The 23,791-nt window shown below is 42.2% G+C and overlaps 1 protein-coding gene across 2 annotated transcripts in view; it reads left to right on the top strand.

Annotated features, from left to right (window-relative positions):
• LOC146857442 (angiopoietin-2-like) overlaps positions 1-23,791 on the top strand; it is a 198,380-nt gene that overhangs the window by 90,240 nt on the left and 84,349 nt on the right. For both annotated transcript variants that reach the window (XM_085647960.1, XM_085647964.1), the window contains exons 2-3: positions 19,639-19,794; positions 21,839-21,960. In XM_085647960.1, the coding sequence (XP_085504086.1) occupies positions 19,639-19,794; positions 21,839-21,960 (278 nt within the window). The remainder of the gene's footprint in view (positions 1-19,638; positions 19,795-21,838; positions 21,961-23,791) is intronic.

Raw genomic sequence — 23,791 nt, 5'->3', positions numbered from 1 at the left:
CGTGACTTCAAGACAGAGTTCTCTCTCTTTTTCCTATCCTTTCTTTTATTTGCTCCCCTGTGAAATGGATCCAAAAAACAAAAACACTTTTGCAGGAAATGTCGTATTTTTCTGACATTTTAATTCCAAAGTGCAGCTTCGGTAATTTTTTTTTTTTAAATTTTTTTTAATTTTGCCAAAAGAGAAAAAAAATTACATAACATAACATCAAGACTGGATAAATACAAACAATGGCCAGGCACATAAGAGAAAAAAAAGGGAATTTACAATCTGTAACACTTAGTCCCAATGTAGGCAGAGCCAGGTCCGTTCTGTTCTAATTCGAGAGGAAAGGCCCCTAACCTTGGCAAGGGCTATCTCCATCTCGTATACCCCTCTCAATAACTGCCAAAACTCCGCAATCGTTGGAGGTTTGGGCTCGATCCAAACTCTAGCAATATATAAACGGCAACAAGCCATAATAATAGAAAATAAAGCAGCTGAAATTGAGCCTGGATCCTCTATTAATCCCAACAGTATCTCTTTCTCAGAAATAATAATGTTACTGCCTGAAAGGTTACACAGCTCCTTTGCAATCAATGACCAGAAAACAGAGAGTGCTGGACACGTAATAAACATATGTCTAATGTCCGCAGCAAACAATAAACATTTAGGGCAGTGGGTTTTTGGTGTCACACTAGGCGTAGCCCACTTAGAGATAATTTCAGGCGTGTAGTACAAAAGAAATGACATACGATGTTGCTGAAGTTTTAAATTAATAGAAGTAACAGATGTATTAATAGTCAGTAGTGACCTATGCAGATCTAGTGTAGTAATACTAATTCCAAAATAACAGTTTAATTTTTCTACGGCTTGAACATCGTCATCAGCTACACCTATAATTAAATGTTTGTAAAATTTTCCTATACAGCCCCTGCCCCTGAGTTGTAAAAATGAGCTTGCAGATTCCCCCAGCATATTAGCAATCACTAAACTTTCCCCGTTAATAAAAAAATCTCTAATTTGCAAAAAAATGTTAAAAAATGGTTCGGGACCCCAAATTCATCTCTGAGGGAGGAAAATGATCTAAATCCGTCCTGATCATACAGTTGCCCTAACTGTAGTACACCGCAATGTTGCCAGATCTTCCAGGCAACATCCCCAAATAGGGCCCCCAAACGGGGGTTCCCCCTTAGATAAGTACTTGCATGTAAGTCGGGGATATTATACAACTTTACAATGTTCCACCATATCCAAATAGCGTGTCTCAATATCTTAAAACGAACGCGTTTAAAGTAATTCGGGTCAGACATCCTAGGGAGTACAAACCTATACTCAGACCCGCATACTAGCTGATATGCAAGCCACATTTGTGACATACCAAAACCTTCCAGCAAGCACTGTAGACGCGTGGCAAAAGCAGCCCAAAAGTATAGCTTAAAATCCGGTAATCCGAAACCCCCCCTTTCGTATGGCAGTTTAAGAAATTTGATAGCCCGCCTAGCCCTTTTATACCCCCAAATAAAACTGCCTATGATGCCATCCAGTCTTTTAAAAAATGAAGATGGAACCCGCAGAAGAATACTCCTAAATAAATACAGGAACTTTGGAAGGACATTCATCTTAATAATATTACAATGCCCCCAAATAGTTAAGGGCAACTGATGCCACTTGCGCAGGTCCGTAGCAACTTTCTTGAATAATGGTTCATAATTAAGCTTCACTATTTCTTCCGTGTGGCTATTAAGACTAACTCCTAGATAAGTAGCTTTTTGAGTGACGCCCAAAATGGGTGTAAAAGGGATACTTTCAATATTAGTTATTGTTTGAGTTTTATTAGTGTTGAGCTTATACCCTGAGATTAATCCAAATCTCTGTGCTTCCAAAACGATCTCCCCCATCGCTTGAACCGGGTCTGTAGTAAAAACAGCTATATCGTCCGCATAAGCGGTTATTTTAATGTGTACTTGATTATAAGAAACCGGGCTGATATGCTGATTCCGTAACAGATGACGAATAAAAGGTTCAATATATATTGCAAATAGCAAAGGTGAGAGGGGACACCCCTGCCGGGTGCCCCTCTGAATGAAAAATAAATCCGAGGTCAGTCCATTAAGCCTAATAACAGCCTGCGAGTTCATATAGATTTTCTGAATAGCCGAGACAAACTTACGGCCAATTCCTACTTCCAACATTATAGCCCAGAGTGCCCCCCACGTAACTCGGTCGAACGCCTTCTCGGCATCCAGCATTAGCATCGCTGCTTTGCCACCCAAACAATGGGCAGCATCAAACACGGCTATAGCAGTATTAATATGCATTGTAGTATCCCGCCCGGGAACAAAACCGTGCTGTTGATCCGACACTATTAGCTGTATAGATGGGGCAAGACGAGAGGACAGAATTTTAGAAAAGATTTTAGAGTCATGGTTGATAAGTGAGATTGGACGATAAGAGCCTCTCTCAATTGAGGGCTTCCCCTTTTTAAGAAACACAATTATATTAGTCTGTTTCCAAGACGGGGGAGCGTCTCTACCATTCAATATGTCATTCACCACCTTCAAAAAGACAGGACCAAGAGTTCCTAAAAAAGTTCTATAAAACTCCAGGGGTAGGGCATCCCCCCCAACGGCTTTCCCTGAGGGTAGAGCCTTGATTGCTTCCAGAATTTCAACTCCATCCACATCCCTATCCATTGATAGCGTAGCAAGAGAATTTAATACATTCAGACCACTCTCCTGTAGATAAGCTGCCAACACTTGTTGGTCACATGCCGTATTATCGCTATAAAGGTCTATGTAAAATTGCCTAAATTGCTCCAAAATCTCTACAGGTTGATGGTACATTAGGCCATCCCCCCCAATAATGCTCTTTATTTGTGTATGGGCCCTGGAGTCTGCCAGCTGATAGGCTAGTACCCGTCCAATCCTCTCTCCGTATTCATACTGTCGTACTCTAAATTTATGGTACTGATTGGCAACTTTCTCCCTTAACTCGCGAGTGATCTTAGCTCTCGCTATTATAAGTTGCCGATAAATGTCAGCTTCTCGGGGGTCTTTAGTTAGTATTGATTTAATATGACGCTGTTCTAATTCCATACATTCCCTACGCCCGGCCTCCGCAAGCCGTAGTCCGACCTGATTTTGACAAAACAAATGCTGTTGGGTAATACCCCTGATATATGCCTTGAGACTATCCCACACTATGGACCAAGAAGCGGTATGGGCATTAATATCTATAAAGTCCACTAGTTGTCCTTGCATATACTGAATATAATCGAAACTTTTAAGCAGATTTTTGGGAAATGTAAAACCCCTCACCATCCGCTGTGTTGTCAATCCTAGAAATATTGAAAACAATAGAGGATTGTGATCCGATGTGATTTTTTGACAAATCTCAATATTAGAGTCTGCTGAGCGAGCTTGATTAACAAACACCATATCTATCCTAGAATATTGACGATGTGGTGCAGCTTCGGTAATAAAAGATTAAAAATAGGATAAATAACTAAATAAAGTAAGACAGGGTGGTAGTAAACAGGCCAGATTGATTTTATTCACACCCAAACACATTAGCGCCACTTTTACAGAGTTTGCCGGTGAAGCGCTATTTTTGTTTTCTTGTCTTTGTTTTCCCTGGGCTTGCAACTAGTGCACCAATCCTGGAGGTACTGCAATATGTGGATTGGAAAACAAAATGTGTACTGCGACTCTGCGTCCAGGGATGTGTTTTTTTTACCATACTGCTTACGTTTTGTAAGGATATAAGCAATGGACATTGAAATGGGTCCATTCAGGGCCCTGTTGTCATGTCCTTAACTTTTCTGGCAAAAGCACTCACTGATTTCTGAATAGTGCGTGTAAAAGAGTTAAGGTAACCATGTTGTTCCTGCTTACATTTCACATGCTTTGCTAAACTATGCACTCCCTATGAGTGTTTGCTTTCTCCAGGATGCTGTTACTTCTTTTTGTAGGCCGCAAATTGCTCTTGTCTAGTGCGTAATTTAAATTGAGCCACATCCAGGTGTTTATAGCTCGCAACAATTGGGTTGTAGTTGAAGGCAGTGTGAGTTTTTCTCAGTGGGACAGTATGGTGTTCAGTGGGGGAGAGGATGTGGCACTATGGCCAGAGCTGCTTAATTTGGAACTGGGGAACCAGGTTCAGCCTTGATGACCAGTCCACCAGACCAATCTCCTGAGAGTGCACTGTTGGAAAGTGGGTTATTGGTAGGGGCAAAAGTAGGTCTGCCTCTGGCAATAAGGCCACTAACACATGATAGGACCCAGCATAAGTCTTAGAAAATTATTCCTATGCTCAACCCTTGGTAACGTGGCTGCGAGCAGACAGGCTTAACTTCAAAGACAGGTATGTAAAGCATTTTAAAACACCATTTCAGTAAATTATTAAGACACAACACAAAATAAAAATTCAACACCAATTTATAAACATAGGTAATATTTCTATCTTTTAAATGACACCAAAATGAAACAAATCCACCGTAGGGAACCAGAGATATGAATTTTTAAAGATTAGTCACTTTGTAGCGCTTAGAAACCAACAGTGCCCCTTTTAGTCATTTCGTTTTTTCTGACAGGGACACACCTTTAGAAGCTGTTCTGGAGAATATCTCACCACTGTGCAACCTTCTCCAGCAGGCTGGGTCCAGTTAGAAATCCTTCCTGAAGTTCTGCTTGCGGGTCCCAAAGTATCCAACACACAGTCCAAGGTTCTGGAATCTCCAAGAGGGTCCTTGAAAGTGTGAAACTTCAATTCCACAATCCACTTGAACAAAACCCTTTCAAATCCACTGGTACTCCAGGCTGGGGATTCTTTGTGGGGATGTCCAGGTGAGCTCTGTTAACCTGTAGCTTGCAGGGAGTCTACTTCTTAGTCCTTTTGTAGCAAGGTAATCCACAGAGCTGCAGTTTTCAGATGGTGCAGTTTTCAGAGGTCAGGCCTTAGAAGTCTTTGCACAGCAGAACTTCGCAGCAGGGCACGTCTTGCTTCAGTAAGTTTCAATCAGCAGATCTGGAGGGCTCTGCCCCTCTCAGATACTTATTCAAAATTCTCTGGGTCAAGCCACAGGTCACCTCTGACCAATGAAAGCAGGGTAACTCCTCATAGTGATGACCACATCCTGCAGAGTGTGGCATTTTGTTGTCCCAGAGTGCATCATTCTTCCAAATCCATAATGGCTGATTTTCCAGCAAGGAGGTAAGAGCTGGCTAAACACACCCCCTGGGATGGCTTATTTCCATGGACTCTCCCCCTACCATCTGCACATACCTTCCTTAAGCCTAGCCCTGACTCCTGGTCAAGAGTGTCAGAGGGAAACTGAAACCCAGGCCTCCCCTCTGCCTTTGAAGAGCATAGTTTACGACTCCACCTCCTGGCCTGGCATACCTATAGACCAGCACACTGCCCTCCCAGCAGAGTGGTTCTTTATCACCTCTTCAAAGCAGCCTGGCTAATCCACTTAACTCTGACCAATCAGGGCAGACCACTGGAAGGCTGAATTTGGACTTACAAACAAGAAAGTCTTATAACTTCTTGTATATACACTTTAGGAGAAATTCAACAATATAATATTGTTGGATTTACTACTACCATTCTGGGAAGTCTTTGAATGGTCCGGCTTGTCCTCTCCTATCAATATTTATTAATCATTAACTTCCTTCCATGTTAAATGATGGGCCATGGGGTTTGCAATGGGGAAAATGACTTGGGCCAGTCTTCTAGCACCAGGGCTTATAAAAACATATTTTATAAGTATTTCCCTAATTTCTACAGGACCCCCACCCCCTGTGCAACTAGGGGAGGCTTTAGGGGTTCTGAATCTGTAGAAATATTGCAGATTCTCCTTTTACTGTGTTTCTAGTATCAAAGTCGAATTTGACCAGCAATTTACTGTTTCAAAGCAGTCCTGGCACCCAGTGCTGCTTTTAAACTGACCGCAGGCTTGGGCACTGCACACATGCTAGTGCAGAAAAAGCTGCTGGCCTCTAAACTGCCATACCCCTGGGTACTGGGGACTTCTTGGTAGTTTCAATCCCCTGCCCTATTAGATACTACAGGCTTATGGGGTAGGTCATACCAATTACAAGGGTACCCCACCATACCATAGTGTACCCTGGTGTATGTTGGGTGTTTTAACTGTATTCTAATGTGTTCCTTTCAGCTTGGCACTGGCCCTGGGCCTGGTTAGGCAGAGCCCAGGGTCAGTCAGAGTCAGTTACCACTAGTTCCAGTCAGCAAAAAGTTGGGGGGTGCCCAGGGCACAGGATGACTTTGCAACAAGCACAATTTCATGCTAGACCTTAGAAGGTTTTGCAAGACCTTAGAAGCCCTGGTTTCTTAGCACCAGCAGGTAGACCCTAGCGGTAGCAAGTGTGGGTTAACCTTCAAGGCTTGTCCACCACAATCCATACTGAAGTTCACCTCCAGTATTGTGGGCAGGCCCATGAAGCAGCACACCCCAGAACAACAGTGACTCTGTCACTGAGGTCACAGGACCCTTGAGAAGGGCCAGCTCTAGGGCGGTGTAACCGGTGTGACCGCACTGGGTTGTGACTTTGGGTGGAGGCATTATGTTTGCAAGTATGTTATGGTTTTAAAAACGCTTGCTGCCTCCTTCCTGGCCTCCAGCAATTTTCAGCAACAATTAAAATGTCATGATGACTCTGGTGATTAATGTTCTTCCTAGAGAGAGATTGGAATTTTGTCTAGTGGAAGTTTTGGCTCATGGAAAGGTAGATCAGAGGGTTCATGTGCATGCTGCAGAGAACATGCACCATGCAGATCACAAGGTGCACATAATGTAAATAGGTCAGTGGGCTCCTGCTTTTGTCAGAGATCCTTTTGTTACTTGTGGTTTATAAGTTAAAATCCTAACATAGAACAGTGAGCTATTACCTGTCATCTAAGAGCTGCATACAAACTGCAAGGTATAAATTAGTGTGTTATGTTTCCCCCCCCCAGTCTTTGATTATCCTAATTTTGCAAAAATTGTTCTTTTGGACAGAAATCAAAGCTGATTATTAAAGAGAACCCCCAACCATGGTATTATGTTTTAAATTGTGAGTTTGTGTTTCTCCAGACCAATCACTATTAAACTATACAGCCTACTAGTATGGGTGTCATGTGACTCCTACACCTTGTAGTCCTTAGTCTCACGTAACATTTTCTATACAGTGATTTACAGACATATTGATTGTCTCTGTGTAATGTGTGTGATGTAAAATGCTCTGACACCCTACAGTGGTATGAGCGGCGCTGTAAATCAAATTAAATGCATCTGAGAGAGAGTGTGGTTATGGAGACTTGAGAAGCACTGTTAAAGGGTGGTAGTAAGGGAATCCATGGCACAGGTGGTCATTGGGGGCCACTAAAAAACATTAATGCACAGGGCACCACCAGTGCTAAGGTTGCGAACTTCACAGTCCCTCTGCTTCATTCTCAAGCACTTTCAACATGTGCTGCCTGCTATGGGGCCACTGGAATTAATTATACGGCAAAGGAGAAAAAAAATTATGCCGCAGTGTTGACTAAATTATGCATGAAAAAAAAAGACTGCAGCGTAATGCAGTATATTTTCTGATATTTTATTATTTTGACATGTGTACACATATTAGTACCAAATGCAGCAGTGAGAAAGGTGATCAGTCAATCTTTGCAATAGGCCACCCACTCCGCAGCAATACAAGTCACATTTTTATTAACTTTTGATACCTTTGAGCTACAAACAATTTATTAGTTTAAATGGTCAGATCATGCAGAAGATCTTGCATTATGAGGTAAATATGGCAGAGCCATAATCATATAGAAAACATTTGCAAACTAGGATATTTTGCCATTCTTGTTTGAACTGCTGTTGTGGAAAAAAGGAGAAGTGCTGGTGACAGAAACTCCATGGCTCGGAGACAAATGGCTTGTGCTTCCACATTTTCTCGTATTTGGGACATTCTGTGATTAGAAGCATATCCCACTTTGTGAATGTATTTTAATATCAATAACTCATTATAACCTTAACTAATTATGTGTATCCATTGGTTGATTAAAATGGGCAGTGAAATGCCAAACAGATGCTAAAAATTGGGATGTTTGCACATTCTGGCCACACCTCTGGCTCCGCCCACTGATCCAATCCTTGGGTTATTCCCGCTCTCTAATTCTCCGCCCACAGTTCCCCTACTTTTTTCCCCCGACTTCGAGTAATTTACAAGGCCACGTGGCCTGAAAGTAATTTGCAGGGTGCAATTTACAAGGTCGCATGGTCGGAAAGTAATTTACAGGGTGCAATTTACTAGGTCACATGGTCTGATTAATTTACGTAGCTGTATGCTCCTATCTAATTTACAGAGTCACGTGCCCGGAGGACAATCACAACTGGCCTTGTTAAAGAGTAAATCACAGGGTTACCAAGGAGCCAGGACTGAACCTAGATTACGGATCACAAGGCTGAAGGCTCATTCACTGAGTCACTGGCTCTGAGAGTAATTTAAAGGTTCATTTGGCCAGAGTACCGTTTACTCTGCGATGCGGTTTGCATATGAAATAGTTGCATTTTCTGAGTGCAGTTAATAGGACCTCGTAAAGCCTGAATATAAGTAAAACACGGTAAAAGACGTGTTCCAGCCACACCATCCGTCAGTACGTGATTAGGTTATAATAACAGGCCGTGGGTCTGTCTTAAACTCCCCTGCAGTCTGACCTCCACTCACAAGTGATCATCGCAGCCTTCATCCCCTGAAAGCTGCGCCAATATCACCTCATCTGCTGCGCGCGGAATCTATTCATCAATTGGCGCAGACCCCACCGCGCGCCGGCCGCTCTCTGAGGGACCCTGGCGTTGTTTTCTGGTGCCTGCGATCAAGCTTCAGAACAGCTTCCAAGAGGCATTAATCAAAAGCCTCGTTTGTTTCCAAAAGCAGATTGTTGCAATGTGTGTTGTGCATTGTACAGCCACGATGCAACCTTAGCATTGGTCCATCAAACGGATCCCCCAGCAGAAATCACCCCCAGGGGAAGTCGATTCCTGTTAGTGCCCGCCGGGGGTCCAAGGTGAGGCCCCCCTAGTGCATTGAGGCGATCATAAGCAAATAGGAAATGCGCAACCTAGATTTGCTGTTTGCAGAGCGGATGACATGTCCTCTTTCATCTATAATAAGAGGTTTGGCAATTGGCATGCTGTTTAAATTATTTTGTTCTGCAGTGATAGCCCATACTCAGCTTGGACAAAAATATTTTCCGTGTTTAATCTTCTTTTTGAGTTATATATAACCTTACCAAATATAAAGCAACCATTGAGAAATGCACGGCTAGGACAATTGCCAAAAATCATTACTGCATACCAAAGTTGATGGGAATATCTTCAAGGCTGTGAAAATTGATTGGCCTGTTAAAATTGTATTTTCCAAAGTCTGTCTAAATATAGAACAAACACCCTCTCCAAGGCCCACCAATTTTCGAGGCAGGAATATCATCACTCATCATAGTGTGTTTTTATCGAAATAATATGAAATTACTGATCATTTTAAAGGAATGCCTGGAAAGATCACATTTTCACAAATGTATAGTAGAGATGGCCACAATCACTATTTCATCATGTTTTGAAATGCAGGTTTGATCCAACTCATACTTTACTGGAGCATTTGCTAAACAAACTTTCAGGCTTGAACAAAGAGTTTCATACAATTCTGCCTTTGTAAATGATATCTTTAATGCATCCACATTCGAGTAAAATTGAAAAGCTTCCTTATGTTCTACGTCAATGAAAATATTTGTTTTCCGAAACTCTATAAATTAAATTTTCGTAAAAATAAGCATCATGGATTTAATTTTATATACATTGTAGTCAATAACTAATAACGTATTCTTTAAAGTCTTTTGAGAATTAGCTATTGTCTGTAAATTCATTTGATATCTTAGGCAATGGAGCGTAATAAGCATTTCATTTTTCGACTCGGGAGAGATAGTAAAGGTGAGAGCATAGAAAAAGTCAAAGAGTGTGTGTGAGAGAGAGAGAGTTTGCACTCAATAACAAAGGTGTCAGAAGTATCTTCAAGAGGGGCAGATTCTCATGTGGATATTCTGAGAATCTAGCATGGCTCCAGCTCTCACATACAAATACAGACATGGCCTCTCTGAACAGCGTATGGGAGTGCATCCTCTTGCTTCAGTTGTCCCCAAAATACATTTCTAGGAAAAAGTTAATCACCATTTAATTGTACTTGGCAAAGGCTTTTCTGGTGACAAAATTCTGTGGGTGCCGACCATTTGCTTTAGGAGCGAGCTGAGATGGCTCGCTCTCAGTGGCTGATGAAGTAGAAAGAGGATCTGTGGCTATTTCACTGCGTAGCAAACTCCAACTCGCTCTAGACGCCAGTGTTTGCCCCATGGTGAGTGCCGCTTTTTTTGTGGGGGGTGGGGGGGGGGCAGCCCAGCTTCCCTTCCCAACCAGCTGATAGGCTTTTCTCCACCTACAACCGCAGTGTTATTTAATTAGATATTTTAGTGTAGGCGGTGTAATGTTTGTCAGCAAAAACAACGTTGCCCAAAGTCCACATACTACTGAAGAAATTCCCTACTATTAATATATATTAAATTGAAAAAAAAAACAGTAGACCAAATACATAGATCACGAAAGCTTACTGTTAAGTGCCATCACAACCTTGAAATTATTCAGTGTATCACTGATGACGTCTTGCAGGACAGCAAAGATGGCATCATGAATTACGTCTTCAGTGGCATCCGTAATTATGAGCTAACCTATGACTCGCTAATGGCAATACAGTTACATCATTGATATCATGAATTGATTGTTAAAGATGGTATGAGCGTTAAAACTGCCAAGCTAAGAGATTCAATGGGAGGCTGGAGGAGGGTGGGGGAGTAATTTTGAGCACTGATACTTTTATTGAACTCCCCATTTGGTTTGTTATTGCTCATCCAAGGTTACCTCTCTTGCAGGTAAGCTGCCAAAGCTTGCCTTTCCAATTTTCCTTTAACAGGTAATAATTATTTTGCAAAAGGGGGCTTCTCAAGTCTTCCTATAATGGCAGCCATGCACCACCTAAAAATGTGTCCACCTGAGTCTCCTGGTGGACAACCAGAAACAGAAGTGACATTTGATGTTGGGCTGACCTCACAGTGGCTTCAAGCGGAGGTGCAATATCTTTGTCATGGTTTATCTGGTCCAGTCGCTACATGAGTAGGATAAGTCCGTGGGCTACTCCCTTTACTGCAGAAATCTGGTTGTAAACTGCAAGTCACAGATTTGATCCCACTAGGCTCTTTCATCCTATGGCAGTCGACTAAAGGAGGTAGGTTCTACTGACATCTGGTATACACAGTGCTGTTAATTGAATAAGAATCCCCAAATCCCAGTCCTTGAGCAGCCAGGCTTCGTCAGCGCTAGTTATGGCTGAACCTGGGATGTTAGATCCAAGTAGAGTGACTTGTGTCAATTGAAGAAGGAAATCAAACCAAGACACCTCTTTCCATTTTCTGTTTTCAGACAAATAGAAAAATGGACACACAAAGTAATGTAGAGGGTAAAGAGCATCAAGCATGGCAATTAATGTTTTCTATAGCACACACTGCAAATGTGCGCTTCAATGTATAGACCTCCTGCTTTCGAAAGGTGATATACCCTGAAAGCACAACAGTGTATATTTTCGCTCATTGTCTTTTGATGTAGCCTTCTTCCCCTCACACTGCTGGCCAGCGTACATCCACGCTGAGTCAGTGCTTCCTTTGTCCACTAAGTCTTGAAGTGCACTGAAATGAAATGAAATGAAAGAGATTTATAAAGTGTGATACAATTACCCGAAGGTGTCAAGGCGCTAGCTCATCAGGTGATAATATGCCGTCGAATCTAAGTTCAGAGTCAGAGATTGAAGAGCCAAGTTTTAAACGCTTTCCTGAAAGCCACCAACTGAGTTTCGTCTTTTAACCTCTGGGGAAGAGAGTTGCAGAGTCTGGTCGTACCGACCAGAAAGCTTCTACCGCCCCAGGAGCTTTTCCTGAACCTGGGAGTCACGAGATGGTGAGCTTCAGCTGAGCGTAAATGGCTCATTGGAGTGTACCGTTGAAAGTTCTGCTTAAAAATGACTCGTCCTATGTCATGGATTGCTTTAAATGCTATGCAGAGAGCCTTGAACTCAATACTTCTGTTCACTGGTAGCCAGTGTAGTTCTTTCAGCACAGCAGAGGCAGATTTGTGCTTGGGAATGTCCAGGAAAAGCACGCTGCGGCATTTTGTACAATCTGTATTTTGGTTAGACATTTAGTCCGGAGGTTGATAAAAAGACCGGTGCAGTAATCAGCTCTGGACAAAACGAGAGCAGAAATCACCAGTTTACGTAAAGTGACGGGAATGAATGGAGGGACCTTTAGAAGTAATTTTAGTGTATAGAAGGATACAGAGGTGACCTGGTTCACGTGGCGTTTGAATGAGACCTTGGAGTCAAAGGTGACTCCCAGGTTTTTTACCTTATTTGTAGGAGTAGCTAATGTGGCCAGCTTCGATAGCCAAAAACCTGAGGACGAGAAATTAGTGTTGCTGACGAAGAGTAGGACTTCAGTTTTACTGGAATTTAATTTCAAACAGTTGGTGGCCATCCAGTCCCCAACTTGGCAAAGGCAGGTATAGAACTGTGACGCTGTGTCTAAAGGAGAGCCTGTCACTGAAACCACAATCTGGGTATTGTCAGCATAAGAAATTGCTGAGAAACCCAGAGATATAATCAGTCTTGCCAGAGGAGCAACATATATGTTAAAGAGGGTGGGCCTCAGTGATGATCCCTGTGGAACCCCACACGGCAGTGTGAAATTGGGCGATTTGAATTCAGAAAAAGCTACTAACTGTTCTCGGCCAGCCAGAAATGATCTGAGTAAGGTGAGAGCCTTTCCTTTGATGCCTATCCTCTCCAGGCATTCCAGTAATTGTTTATGATTGACAGTGTTGAATGTGGCAGAGAGATCAAGCAACACAAGTGCTGCATTGCCCCCCGCATCGACAATCTGCCTGATCTGTTCGGAAGCTGAGATCAATGCCAGTTCCATCCTATGGTGCTTTCTAAAGCCAAACTGGGTGGCATCCAGAAGGTCATGTTTCTCAATCTGGTCCGTTAATACTACATTCATGGCTTCTCAACCATTTTTGCGAACAGGGGGAGTCGTGAGATCGGACGATAATTATTAGGATCTGCCCCATCTGGGTTTGCTTTCTTAAGAAGAGGGAGGACGGATGCCAGTTTCCAGTTAGTGGGAAGTATGCCCGAGGAGAACATTTGGTTAAAAAAGGGTCTAATGGTTTCAAATGGGCTGGAGATAGTCCTAGATGGGCATTTCAAAACTTAAAGCGGACCACAAACCCAGTATTCCAAAACCACCTAGAACTCTAACGTGCCAACATTCGTGTGTTTAAACGAGCTAGAATTCCTGATCTCAACAACAGATCAACACCATACGCTTCAAAAGGGGTGCAATTTGAAAGATCCAATGGGTCACCAGTTGAGAACTTCAACAGGCCACTGTACCAGAGCTGCAACTGGCCAACACTCCTGAACTGAAGTGAGTTAACATCTTTTGGCTCCAATGGGCCATCTTTCCAGAACTGTAATGGCGTACCCAATCTACAATTACAATATAGCAACAGTGCAGGCCTTTAATGGGGCAACCTTCAAGAGCTCCACTGTGACAACATTTCAAGGTTTCAATGGACCAATGTTGCAGAAGTTCCGTATTTTAAGAGTCCTTCTCTCCAATAGGCCAACACTTCATAATAAAAAATAGCGTATCTTGCTAAAATGATTTTCAATGGAGCCATATTCCACAACTCCGATGCGCCAGTATTCCACAGCCATAATAGAAAAACTCTATCTTCCTGAGAACTGAAATAACAAGCATTGGCATAGCCAATAGGTCTCGCCTTTGGGACCTTATAAGTGTTTAGCCATGCAACAGTTGCATAACTAAATACTTATAAGGTCCCAAAAGCGAGGCCTATTGGCTATGCCAAGCGCGTGCGGCCTCGAAAGTGAAAGTGGTCGCGGTAAAGAGCGGCGCGCGCGCCCGCGCACATGCACTGTAGCTCCAGGCTGGCCTGGTAGCACTTTTTGGAGCCCTCTCAATAAGTCTTGCCAGACCAGCGCATGCGCTGGGTCAGGCGAGACCTAAAAAGGGGCTTCCCGTTTACAGACGAGAATCAGATATTCGGTGTATCAGGGCAAGGGGTGGTTAAACGACCCGCGTAATGTTTCAGTCATCAAAAGACAACACATACAAATTTTATAAAAAAATAAAGAAATTAATCATGCGATACATGCCAAATCCAGGGCTCAGTCTTTCCTATGCAAACTTCTTATTAAAAACTTAAAAATAAGATCTACAGTGTTTTGTTTGGCGAAGAGAAATGACAGGTAATCTGTCTTCTCAGTGAAGCCCATCCTGTCTTGCCATTATTTGGCACCTGGACATGGGGTGCTCAGAAATGCTGAAACCTACTCCTGAAACCCACCACGTCTTTTTGGCTTATGCGCTCTGCAGACACAGCTAGTGTTTTGAGGTGGGAGTGCAACTGAGACAAAGAGTGATGCTGCCATACAAGCAGCGCTTAATTTGAGGCAGCTGGTACCGGTAGGGTCCACCGGCACTCATTTCCCGAGAGGAAGAGAGAGAAAAATAAACAGAGCAGAAACACAGTGGAAGAGGAAGATGGAAAAACAATCATAAAGGGAGAAAGCAGGAACCTCTGAGAGTGAGACAAGTTGGCAGAGACTGTCTGGTAGTGGATTACGGAGGCATGAGGTTGATTCAAGACTGCGCAGCCTTGGTATTCGGAGCACCGACATTTAATTGCCCCGGCCGCGGGCTTCATACGAATTGTAGAAATGTGCTGCGTAAAGAGTAACTACATAGCTCATCATAGAGAACTACGCTACTGAGACAGGATCGCACAGTTGGTTGACTACATTGGTAGACTTCCGGTACAGGGCTTTACTGAACAAAGGAAGTTGGTTTGCTCAGGTTATTTAGGTATGAAAAAGCTCCACTGAAGCAAAGACTTAATCAGAAAGGCTCATTACTTCTGTGGAGCCACCATGCTGGAAAACAAGGGCGTCATGAACCCCCACTTTAGCAGCTTGAGCAGGGTAGGGTGCACTGGGCTGTTCTAGTTCACATATTTAACTTTTTGTTTATAGCTCCTTTTTCTTTGATCAGAGCGTGCTGATCTCCAAACAGAAGCTCATGAATGCCACTGCAAGGGAGAGTATGATGTTGCTTTGGGGTGGAGCAAAAAGTGGAACAAAATTGGATGAAAGGAAGGAGGGAATGGGGGATGAGAGAAAGGTTGATGGAAGAATGTATGAATTGAGAGATGGATGGATGGTGAGGTGGATGAAGAGGTGGATGGATGCAGAAATGGATGACGGAGCGATGGGTGGATGGAGGGTGGAGAGGATGGATGGGAAGAAGGCTGGATGGAGGCAGAGAAGGATGATTGGACCAAGAGAAGGATAGATGGATGGATTTAAAGAGAGAAGGAAGGAAAGGTGGATGGATTTAAAGAGAGAAGGAAGGAAAGGTGGATGTTTGCATGGTTGGGTAAAATAATGGATGACTGAGAGAGGAAGGGTAGAAGGATGTGTGTATGAATGGGTGGATGAAGAAAAAAGAAAGAAAGGAAAAGATGAAGAATGGATAAAAGGAAGGAGGTATGAAAGATGGACAGCAAGAATGAAGAATGAATGACAGCGGAGAGAAAGAAAGATGAGAGAAGGAAGGAAGGAAAGGAAGAAAGTAACACCGCTGCTTCGTGTACCACCACTATGTGACGTCAGATCACACGACTTGAAAATTACCTTTTCGTTAGGTGAAGTGGATCACTCCAATGGCAAAATTCTTGCTTGCCAATTTCTTGTGTCATTCGTTTTCCTACCAGTGGAGGAATGGCATCCTATCTAAAGATTACGTTATGAAGCAGTTATAGATTCTTTGCTATTGGCAACAAGCCACACACACTAAATATTCCTTAGTGTGGCATCCTGTAACCTTCCTTGGCTTGCCAGATCTTGCATTGCAGTGTGAGAAATTATGTTTGTTCCTCTGCATGTACTTTACCTGCATCTATTTTGTTAACCTCGGTTGAAGAAGTCGACTTTTCTTCTTTATTGAGTTTTATTATCTTCTTGCCTTGGTCTGTCCTCTCTTGCGGTAATGGTGACAGGTGATTTTTACTAGTACTTCTTAACTTTTTCCTATCCATGAAGCCTTCCCCAGTGTCCATGTGCACTGTACGCACAACTGAATAGAATGTATAAACGTCTCAAACAATGCCCAAGTATGATATACAAAACTTACTAAAGACAAAATTGACCCTGCCTCCTCTGTGCTTTCCTCCTCCGCTCGCAATTGCCTCCTAGACTGCCACATGTCCTTATTCTTCTTTGACTGTGTGACTTTTAGGATTATCTTTAGACAGCACTAGCATCTGAATGACCTCATGCCATCAGTTCTCCAAAAATGCACAGTAAGTACAAAGAGCAAGTGAGCTTTGGGTCAGCGTCCTGTACACATTGATTTTCATGTTTTTCATAGTTTACATTACTTGGATGGGCTGTCCCTCCAGGCTGTGACATTTTGTGGAAGCCTAAATTGTCCCCTTTGTGGTCTCAATAGGTGTTGGTGATGGGGGCTCAAGTTAATTGAGTGTGTGCTCTCCTGTGTGATCCTTGATGTATTTAACTTGTTGACACAACAACAGTTTAATTGCTGGTTTGTGGCATTGGTTATGTGTTGCCTGCTGTTTGGATAAAACTGCCTCTCATAAAGGCACAGGGCTAATCACTAATTACCCTTGTGCATTCATTTGTTTTATCTTTACTATGGAGACAACATGTCGGCTTTACAGCTTTTTCTGTTCAATAATACAGCTGTACTCACATGGGCTTTTTAAAAGATGCAGCAAAATTCTGTCCACTATCCAATATTTTGCTGTGTATGCTTTTGAAAGTGAGCAGTTATAACATCAACTTCATCTTCTGACTCCTTTTCATTACACTCCCCTTTGAGGGTACAGCTTACCTCTGCTCATGCAGTCTGTTCAGGAACTTGACTACACACAGGTTTCACATTTCTGTAGCCCAAGATGTTGCTGCATTATTAGATTTACTTTCATGGACAGCCAAGGTCAACTCAACAAAAGTCACCCAACTACTACCAAATCTTTTCCCTAACAGAAAGTCACACCTATTGGCTTTGTGAATGTGTGTTAAAATGTATTGTCTGTGATTATCAGTTGCCTACATTATACTAAGGGAGGCAACACCTGCCATAGGTGGTATATGCTGCAGCACAAAACCTATACAATACATTTCAAACAATGTAATATGAAATCCAGTACCTTGCAGCATCTGGAGCAGGGGCACAGGGGCATACTCAGTTTCTTCTCAGTTTCTTAGGGAAGTAAGGAGTTTGAGGGCTTTGACATGAAGAAAAGCATGGAGACATTTTAGCAGGCGCTGTAGCGTGACTAGGCCCCCAAGGCCTACACTCGATGGAACATGCCTGTGGAGCAACGGGTAGAGGCAATGAGCAAGAGCTGCTCTGCCATGCTCTCTTTTAGTTGACTTCATACCATTATCTCATTTGTTGGACCTCTGCACCTGCCTCCATCTTGGCTGCCATCACATTGATTTCAATGATCCCATCTAAGGGTTAAGGTCAGCTTTAGGATTAGTGTCAGCAGAATCGTAAGGGCAATGGTTAGAGTGAAGGCAAAGGTAAGAGTGCCGGTTAGCGTTAGAGCTGGAGTTAGGGTTATGGTTAGGATTGGGTTAAGGATTAGATTATGAATTAAGGTCTGGGTCACGGTACGGGCTAGTGTATGAGCAGGGGCATGGGCAAGGTCATTATTCTCAAAATTATATAGTCCTTGAGAAGGTTCTATTTTATCATTGGTAAAGGGAATTGAAATGTGATGGTCACTACAGAAGCTAGTTGGTGAGTGTGAGCATGGAATTTTAATAAATGAAAAAAACAGTTGTGTGTCAGAATATTGACTTCAGAAATATTGTACTACAAGAATATTGCAGCAAAAATAATGTCTACCAGAATATCATGGGGATAAGCACACAGTGGTAACAATAGATTTGCTGTTCTTAACTCTACCTTTCCGTACCTTGAAGTTATATATCCTCACAGTGCATAAATGTGGAGTAAATTTTCACATGTAGGTGGTGATCTTTGCCAATGGGTCGAAGATCTTCCTATGCTTAAGTATATGGAAAAGTAAAACAAATGTATTACATTAAAGAAAAAATGTGTACACATATTTTTGTTAAATATTCATGTAAATTAATTAAATTTAAAATGCAATTAAATATAAATTAATTATATATTTGTTTTAAATGTAGAACAATATAAAATATGCTACAGCACTATTAACACAATTGTTACATAAATAATTTATTAATTTAATTCAAAATGTATTAAAATATTTTCAAATAAAATAATATGCTATATATGACCACAAATTAATTAATTTTATATATATATATATATATATATATATATTTTTTTTTTTTAAGTCAAAATAGACTCAATTCTTTTCACATTATCGTCTGTGGGGTGTAATTTTAAATTCCTGCCTCGTCTATGGGAGGATAGTGCAGTACCAGTGGTTTGCTATATGTGACTATACCACATATAGTGCAGAACCAGTGGTTATCTATATGACCTGTATTTTACAGGTCTGAGATGGAGTACATTTCCAAGTGTTCTGGGTCTTTTTTGGCTACAGTAATTTTAGAAGTGCAGTTTGTGTATAAGAACGGGCTTAGTCTTTTGCAAGGGAGTGCATGTCCCTACCTAAACCACTCCCTAGCTCTCACTTAACACCTTCTTACCCATCCCTAAACTCCTTACACTTGTAGTAAGTATTCCCCTTTTTCCAGCGACTCTTCCCTGTTCCTCCTACATTTACTACTAAAACATCAGCATAAGTTTTATAGATCTTCACAGTAGAGCAGAGATTTTGGCACTTAAAAGATAGGAGAAGCGGAGGTGTAGAACTCTGCACGTTGGTTATTGAACAGCGTTTTGTAGTACGACTATTACTATTGTAGTACAATAGATGTACTCCCGCATGCAGTTTGTGAATAGGCCCCATATTGTGTGTGTAAATCTAATCTCTCAGGACTTCCATCCATCTTTGCATCCAAGACGTAATTGTTGACCAGGTAGTAAAAGTGGGGAAGTAACATACGTTTGGGCACAGTAGTTGGAGATGGAATTCCATTTCTGATGGTAAAGACCGTAAGGGCAGGTGTTTTTCTTTGATTAAACCCACAAGGTTGAGGCTGGGGCAAGTTAGGTATCTTTGCAAAGACGAATGTTCTACAAACTTTTCAAAATAAACTTTACAGATTTCTGCTCGAATGACTTTCCTGCAAAACAAAATTGTGGGAAGTTTTGCTCCCGTGAAATTTGTAGAATTTCTCATTACGCAAAATTTGCAAATTTCTTGAGCGTAGTAAAATTTCACACAGGCCTACTCAAAAGCCAGTCCTCCTGAAGGAGAGCAGAATCAAGGGGTAATTAACATTTTGATATTTACGTTATGTTACATCTTTGATGTTTCCCCTCTCCTTTTAGCTGGAAAACTATATCCAGGACAGCGTGAAGACTGAGATGGCGGAAATCCAGCTCACAGCTGTGCAAAACCAGACAGCAGCCATGTTGGAAATCGGCAGTAACCTGTTGAGCCAGACTGCAGAGCAGACGCGCAAGCTCACAGATGTGGAGACCCAGGTTAGCAACCATGCCTACCTTACTCAGTCTTGCCACTGTGTCAGCCCACCAAGTATTCACTCACCTAATTCTATTGGTCACTGCAGCCAATTTTATAGCCCTGATTATCCACTGATGTCCCTATAAAAGACAACTGATGCTGGCTATTATTCAACGGGAGCCGGGTATCATTACGCGTATCTTCTGGGACACCCTTCAATCTTTCCCTAGGGCCGTTAAAGCCTGCCTCTGGCTTTGTGTCACCTTTTTATTTAGTGACTGTGGTGGATATGACAATTGGCCATTAGCAAGTGAATGCGGGTGGGGCACGTGTTTTTAGACACTAAGCTATACAATATGTATCCAGCAGAATAAAAGCAAAAATGTAAGGCATTAGTTCTCTCCTTTGTAACCAGTTGGCTTTGCCAATACTTTTTGTTCATGCTGAATAGCATTAGCACAAAAAAATATTGACATATCCACTCACACGTGCGATTACATATGATTGTGCATGCAAAATGATATTTGCTTGCACATGCAAGATGACATAAGTGCAAACATGCACCACCGTACACAGATGTCCCTAGAAAATGATGTGAGCACATTGTTTACTTATCTATCCAAGATGGTGGATGCCATTTGGATTGGTAAATTAAAAAAAATGAACATTTTCAAGTGTAAAAGTGCTTTTTCTACTGCAGAGCAGCCCAGCAGCAAATGCCAGCTCACAGGCCCTCCAAAAAATAAAGTTAATATAAAACATTTTACAGACCGCATGAAGTTTAAGGAGCAGTTGGGGGAAGAAGATGGAGGGAAGCAATGATGAGTGGGTTAGGCAAGGGCAAGGAAGCAACAGAAGTGCTTGAGACTGAGCAGAAGACAGCCCCAAAAAAATAATAAAGTCAGGGGTCGGTGGGGTAAGCAATTGACAAGCTTGGGCGGAGGGATGAGGGAGCAACATTGAGTGGATGGTGGTGACGGTATTTGGGGGGAGCAAGCAGTAAACACGAGAGAGAGCTAGAAAACACATTTACTCTCACGGAATGCTAAAAAAAAAAAAAAAAATAGTTCCGTAAATATGAGCAGTGGAAGAATACAATTCAGCCAATCAAAATTATGGTGAGGAGGCTATGCACCAGGGGAGGGACAAACACAGTAAGAGGAAGGTAAGGAATTGATCAAGAAGCAAGCAAAGGGAGTGACAATATTGCTTTAAGTCCATTTTGAGTTTTTGGTATGGTTCAAATGAGACTTTCTCCTACAGACAGCTCATAGGTGTCTGGTAGGTAAGATCTAAAAACAAAGGAAATTCTTCTAGTTAAAAGTGGACCAAGGGAAACCCCAAAACACACAAGGTACCAGTAACCAACTTCATGATACAGTTGAAATCGATTAGTATGTACTTCTCAGTAGTTTGGTAATTGTCAAGAAACATGTGAGATGCCAAATGGATCAAGGAGGATTTGCGACTGGTCAGCTGCAATTCTTACTGGTGTGCTCTTGGAAGGGAAAGAATTGTATATTGAGATGGGAATGGCAAACATTATGCTCAAGAACTTATAGAGGTTCTGGAACATTTGTCTCTGGCATATAGGAGAGGGGCAAGAGAAAAGATTTCTTATGTCTATATAAATCCACGTATTTTACAGGTGTCAATGGAAACCTTCCTCTCATGGCTAACTATCTGGAATCTGTTAAAGAAGCTGATGGCATTTTGTCTGAAAATGGATAAAGTGAAAGATACTGATGTCAAGTCAAGTTTTCCTACCCATTAGCATATAACCTGTATCCATTCCATAGTTCACTGGGTTGGCCGTGAAGTCATGCAAGCCTTTGCAAGAACACCCAGTTGATCCACCCAATCTATGTTTTTGTTGTTTTAGGCATCTGTACCACTCAGACAGTTATTGTCCATCCCATATTCTTCTCCCTAGAAGTATTTCTTCCAAATTGCATTACAAATCCAGACATTGTCACAAACCTTGTAAGGTATATTTAGCATTTTCTAGGTTCTGGGAGAACGTGACATAGGTCTGTATTGATATGGCTCACCTTCTTTCTCCAGGTGTTGAACCAGACCTCCAGACTGGAGATTCAGCTTCTGGAAAACTCACTTTCTACCAACAAGCTGGAGAAACAGCTCATGATGCAGACGCAAGAGATCAGCAAACTGCAGGACAAGAACAGGTACCGTCCCATCCCATCCTTCGTACCAGTCAGTGCGACCAGAGTGGTCATTGACAAGCAATCACTGAAACTGTGGCAAAACAGTCAAAAAGCAAGGATGGGTTATGAACAGTGCCTAATTTGAAAATAAGCAAGAGCCGGTGCTCCAAGTATTGCTCGTGAGGCCACGGCAAGTTGGGAAACATCCATTACAATGCGGCAGTTACGAAGCATTACCTTTACAATGTATTACCTTTACAAAGCAGCTGTTACAGCACGAGTGCCACTACCACGCATTACCATTATAACGCAGGATTTTACAACTTATATGCCTTTACCACGCATGCCTTTACAAAAAATGTCACTGTAAAGGCATGAATGGCAAAGGCATATGCGTTTTAAGTGGAAGCATTACGTAAGTATTAAGCATTTATATATAAATATAATTATTTGCTCCAAAACGTTCACAATGAACTGTGGGGTGGGTTCTAATAAAAAGATTACACTATTTTTATAGACTCAAGGCCCATCGAGTGTACCAAAACATTTTCCTATCTGGGGATCCTATTTGATAGGTCAGGAACCTGGACCCAGGCAGTTAAAACTAGACAGCTGTTGTTTACCAAATCATTGATAGCGCTTTCTTATTTTAGTCATAAATTAGGTAGACAACCCCCTGTGGAACTGCTTCGCATTTATAAAGCAAAGAGCGTGGCAATAGCTATGTATGTAGCTGGAATCTGGGGCTATGCTGAGGTAAATGCTCTGCAGATTGCGGAAAATTTGTTTTTTACATTTCTTTTGGCAGTCCCGTACCGCACTTCAAATTACATCTGCCATTCGGAACTATATATATAATTGGCATTTTTAGGGTTTAGGCTGGGTATGGGTTGCATTTTAAATGCAAGTATTAGGTAAGTATTACCTATTGGCAGTTGTCAGTAGGTAGTTATAGTTAGGACCTAGTTTCCATAGGAAAATCGTTTTTTTGACTTGCCTATATCTTGTGCTTTGTTTGACAATTTTGTTTTTTAAAAAGTGCCCGAGTGGTTCTTGTTGTGCATGGGAAGTTTCAAGGCAATCCAGCAAGCAGGGGCTCAAAAAAAGGGCATGGGTAGGCTGTCCAAACATGTGAATTTCCCTCGATAATTCCCATTGGAACTATAGATACGGCTACAGCCCAATCTGCTGAATGGAATTTCACCAAATTTGGCAGACATGTAGATATTGATCCAAGGAGCTGCCTTTTTGTGATGTGGTGTAAATCCATTGAGTAGTTTTGGAAATATTAAGGAAAATCCAAATTTGTATGTATAGTGATGCAGATCCTCTGAGGATCCGACAGCCCCCATGCTCAAATTTGATTGCCGGCCAACACTTCAATCCAGGAAGTGTTGGCAGCCATATTAGGACTTGGCTTGAGCCAAGTCCCACAACAAAAAAAGAGAAGGGGGCAGGGTAGGAATACCCTGACACCTAGTCCTCTTTGGGGTGGGTCTCAGAGGGACCGCGTCAGGGCAAAAAAGAAATATGTTTTGTAAAAATGTGGCTGGAAAAAAACCAAAAAGAGAATCACGGGTTACCGCACTTTCTTATTATTAAGCCCCCTGGGTGGCCCTGGTATCGGGGGCATCGGCCATTAATGTTTTAGACAAATGGGGGTGTCTTGCGGTTCTCCCAGTGCCCTCGGGACCGCCACCTCACTGGGACTATTGTAATATAAATCAAGGGGGCTTCTTGAACCCTCATGCCCTGGGGACCACCACCCTCCCAGGGCTGTTTAGTTTGTAAGGGGCATCACAGACCTCCCCCGGCCCTGGGGACCCTCAATTTACGGGGACCAAATTGTATT

This window comes from Triturus cristatus, chromosome 3_2, assembly GCF_964204655.1.
Source record: "Triturus cristatus chromosome 3_2, aTriCri1.1, whole genome shotgun sequence".
NCBI lineage: Eukaryota > Metazoa > Chordata > Amphibia > Caudata > Salamandridae > Triturus > Triturus cristatus.
Note: the sequence above shows the minus strand (reverse complement) of the source record. Positions and strands in the feature narration are given on the sequence as shown.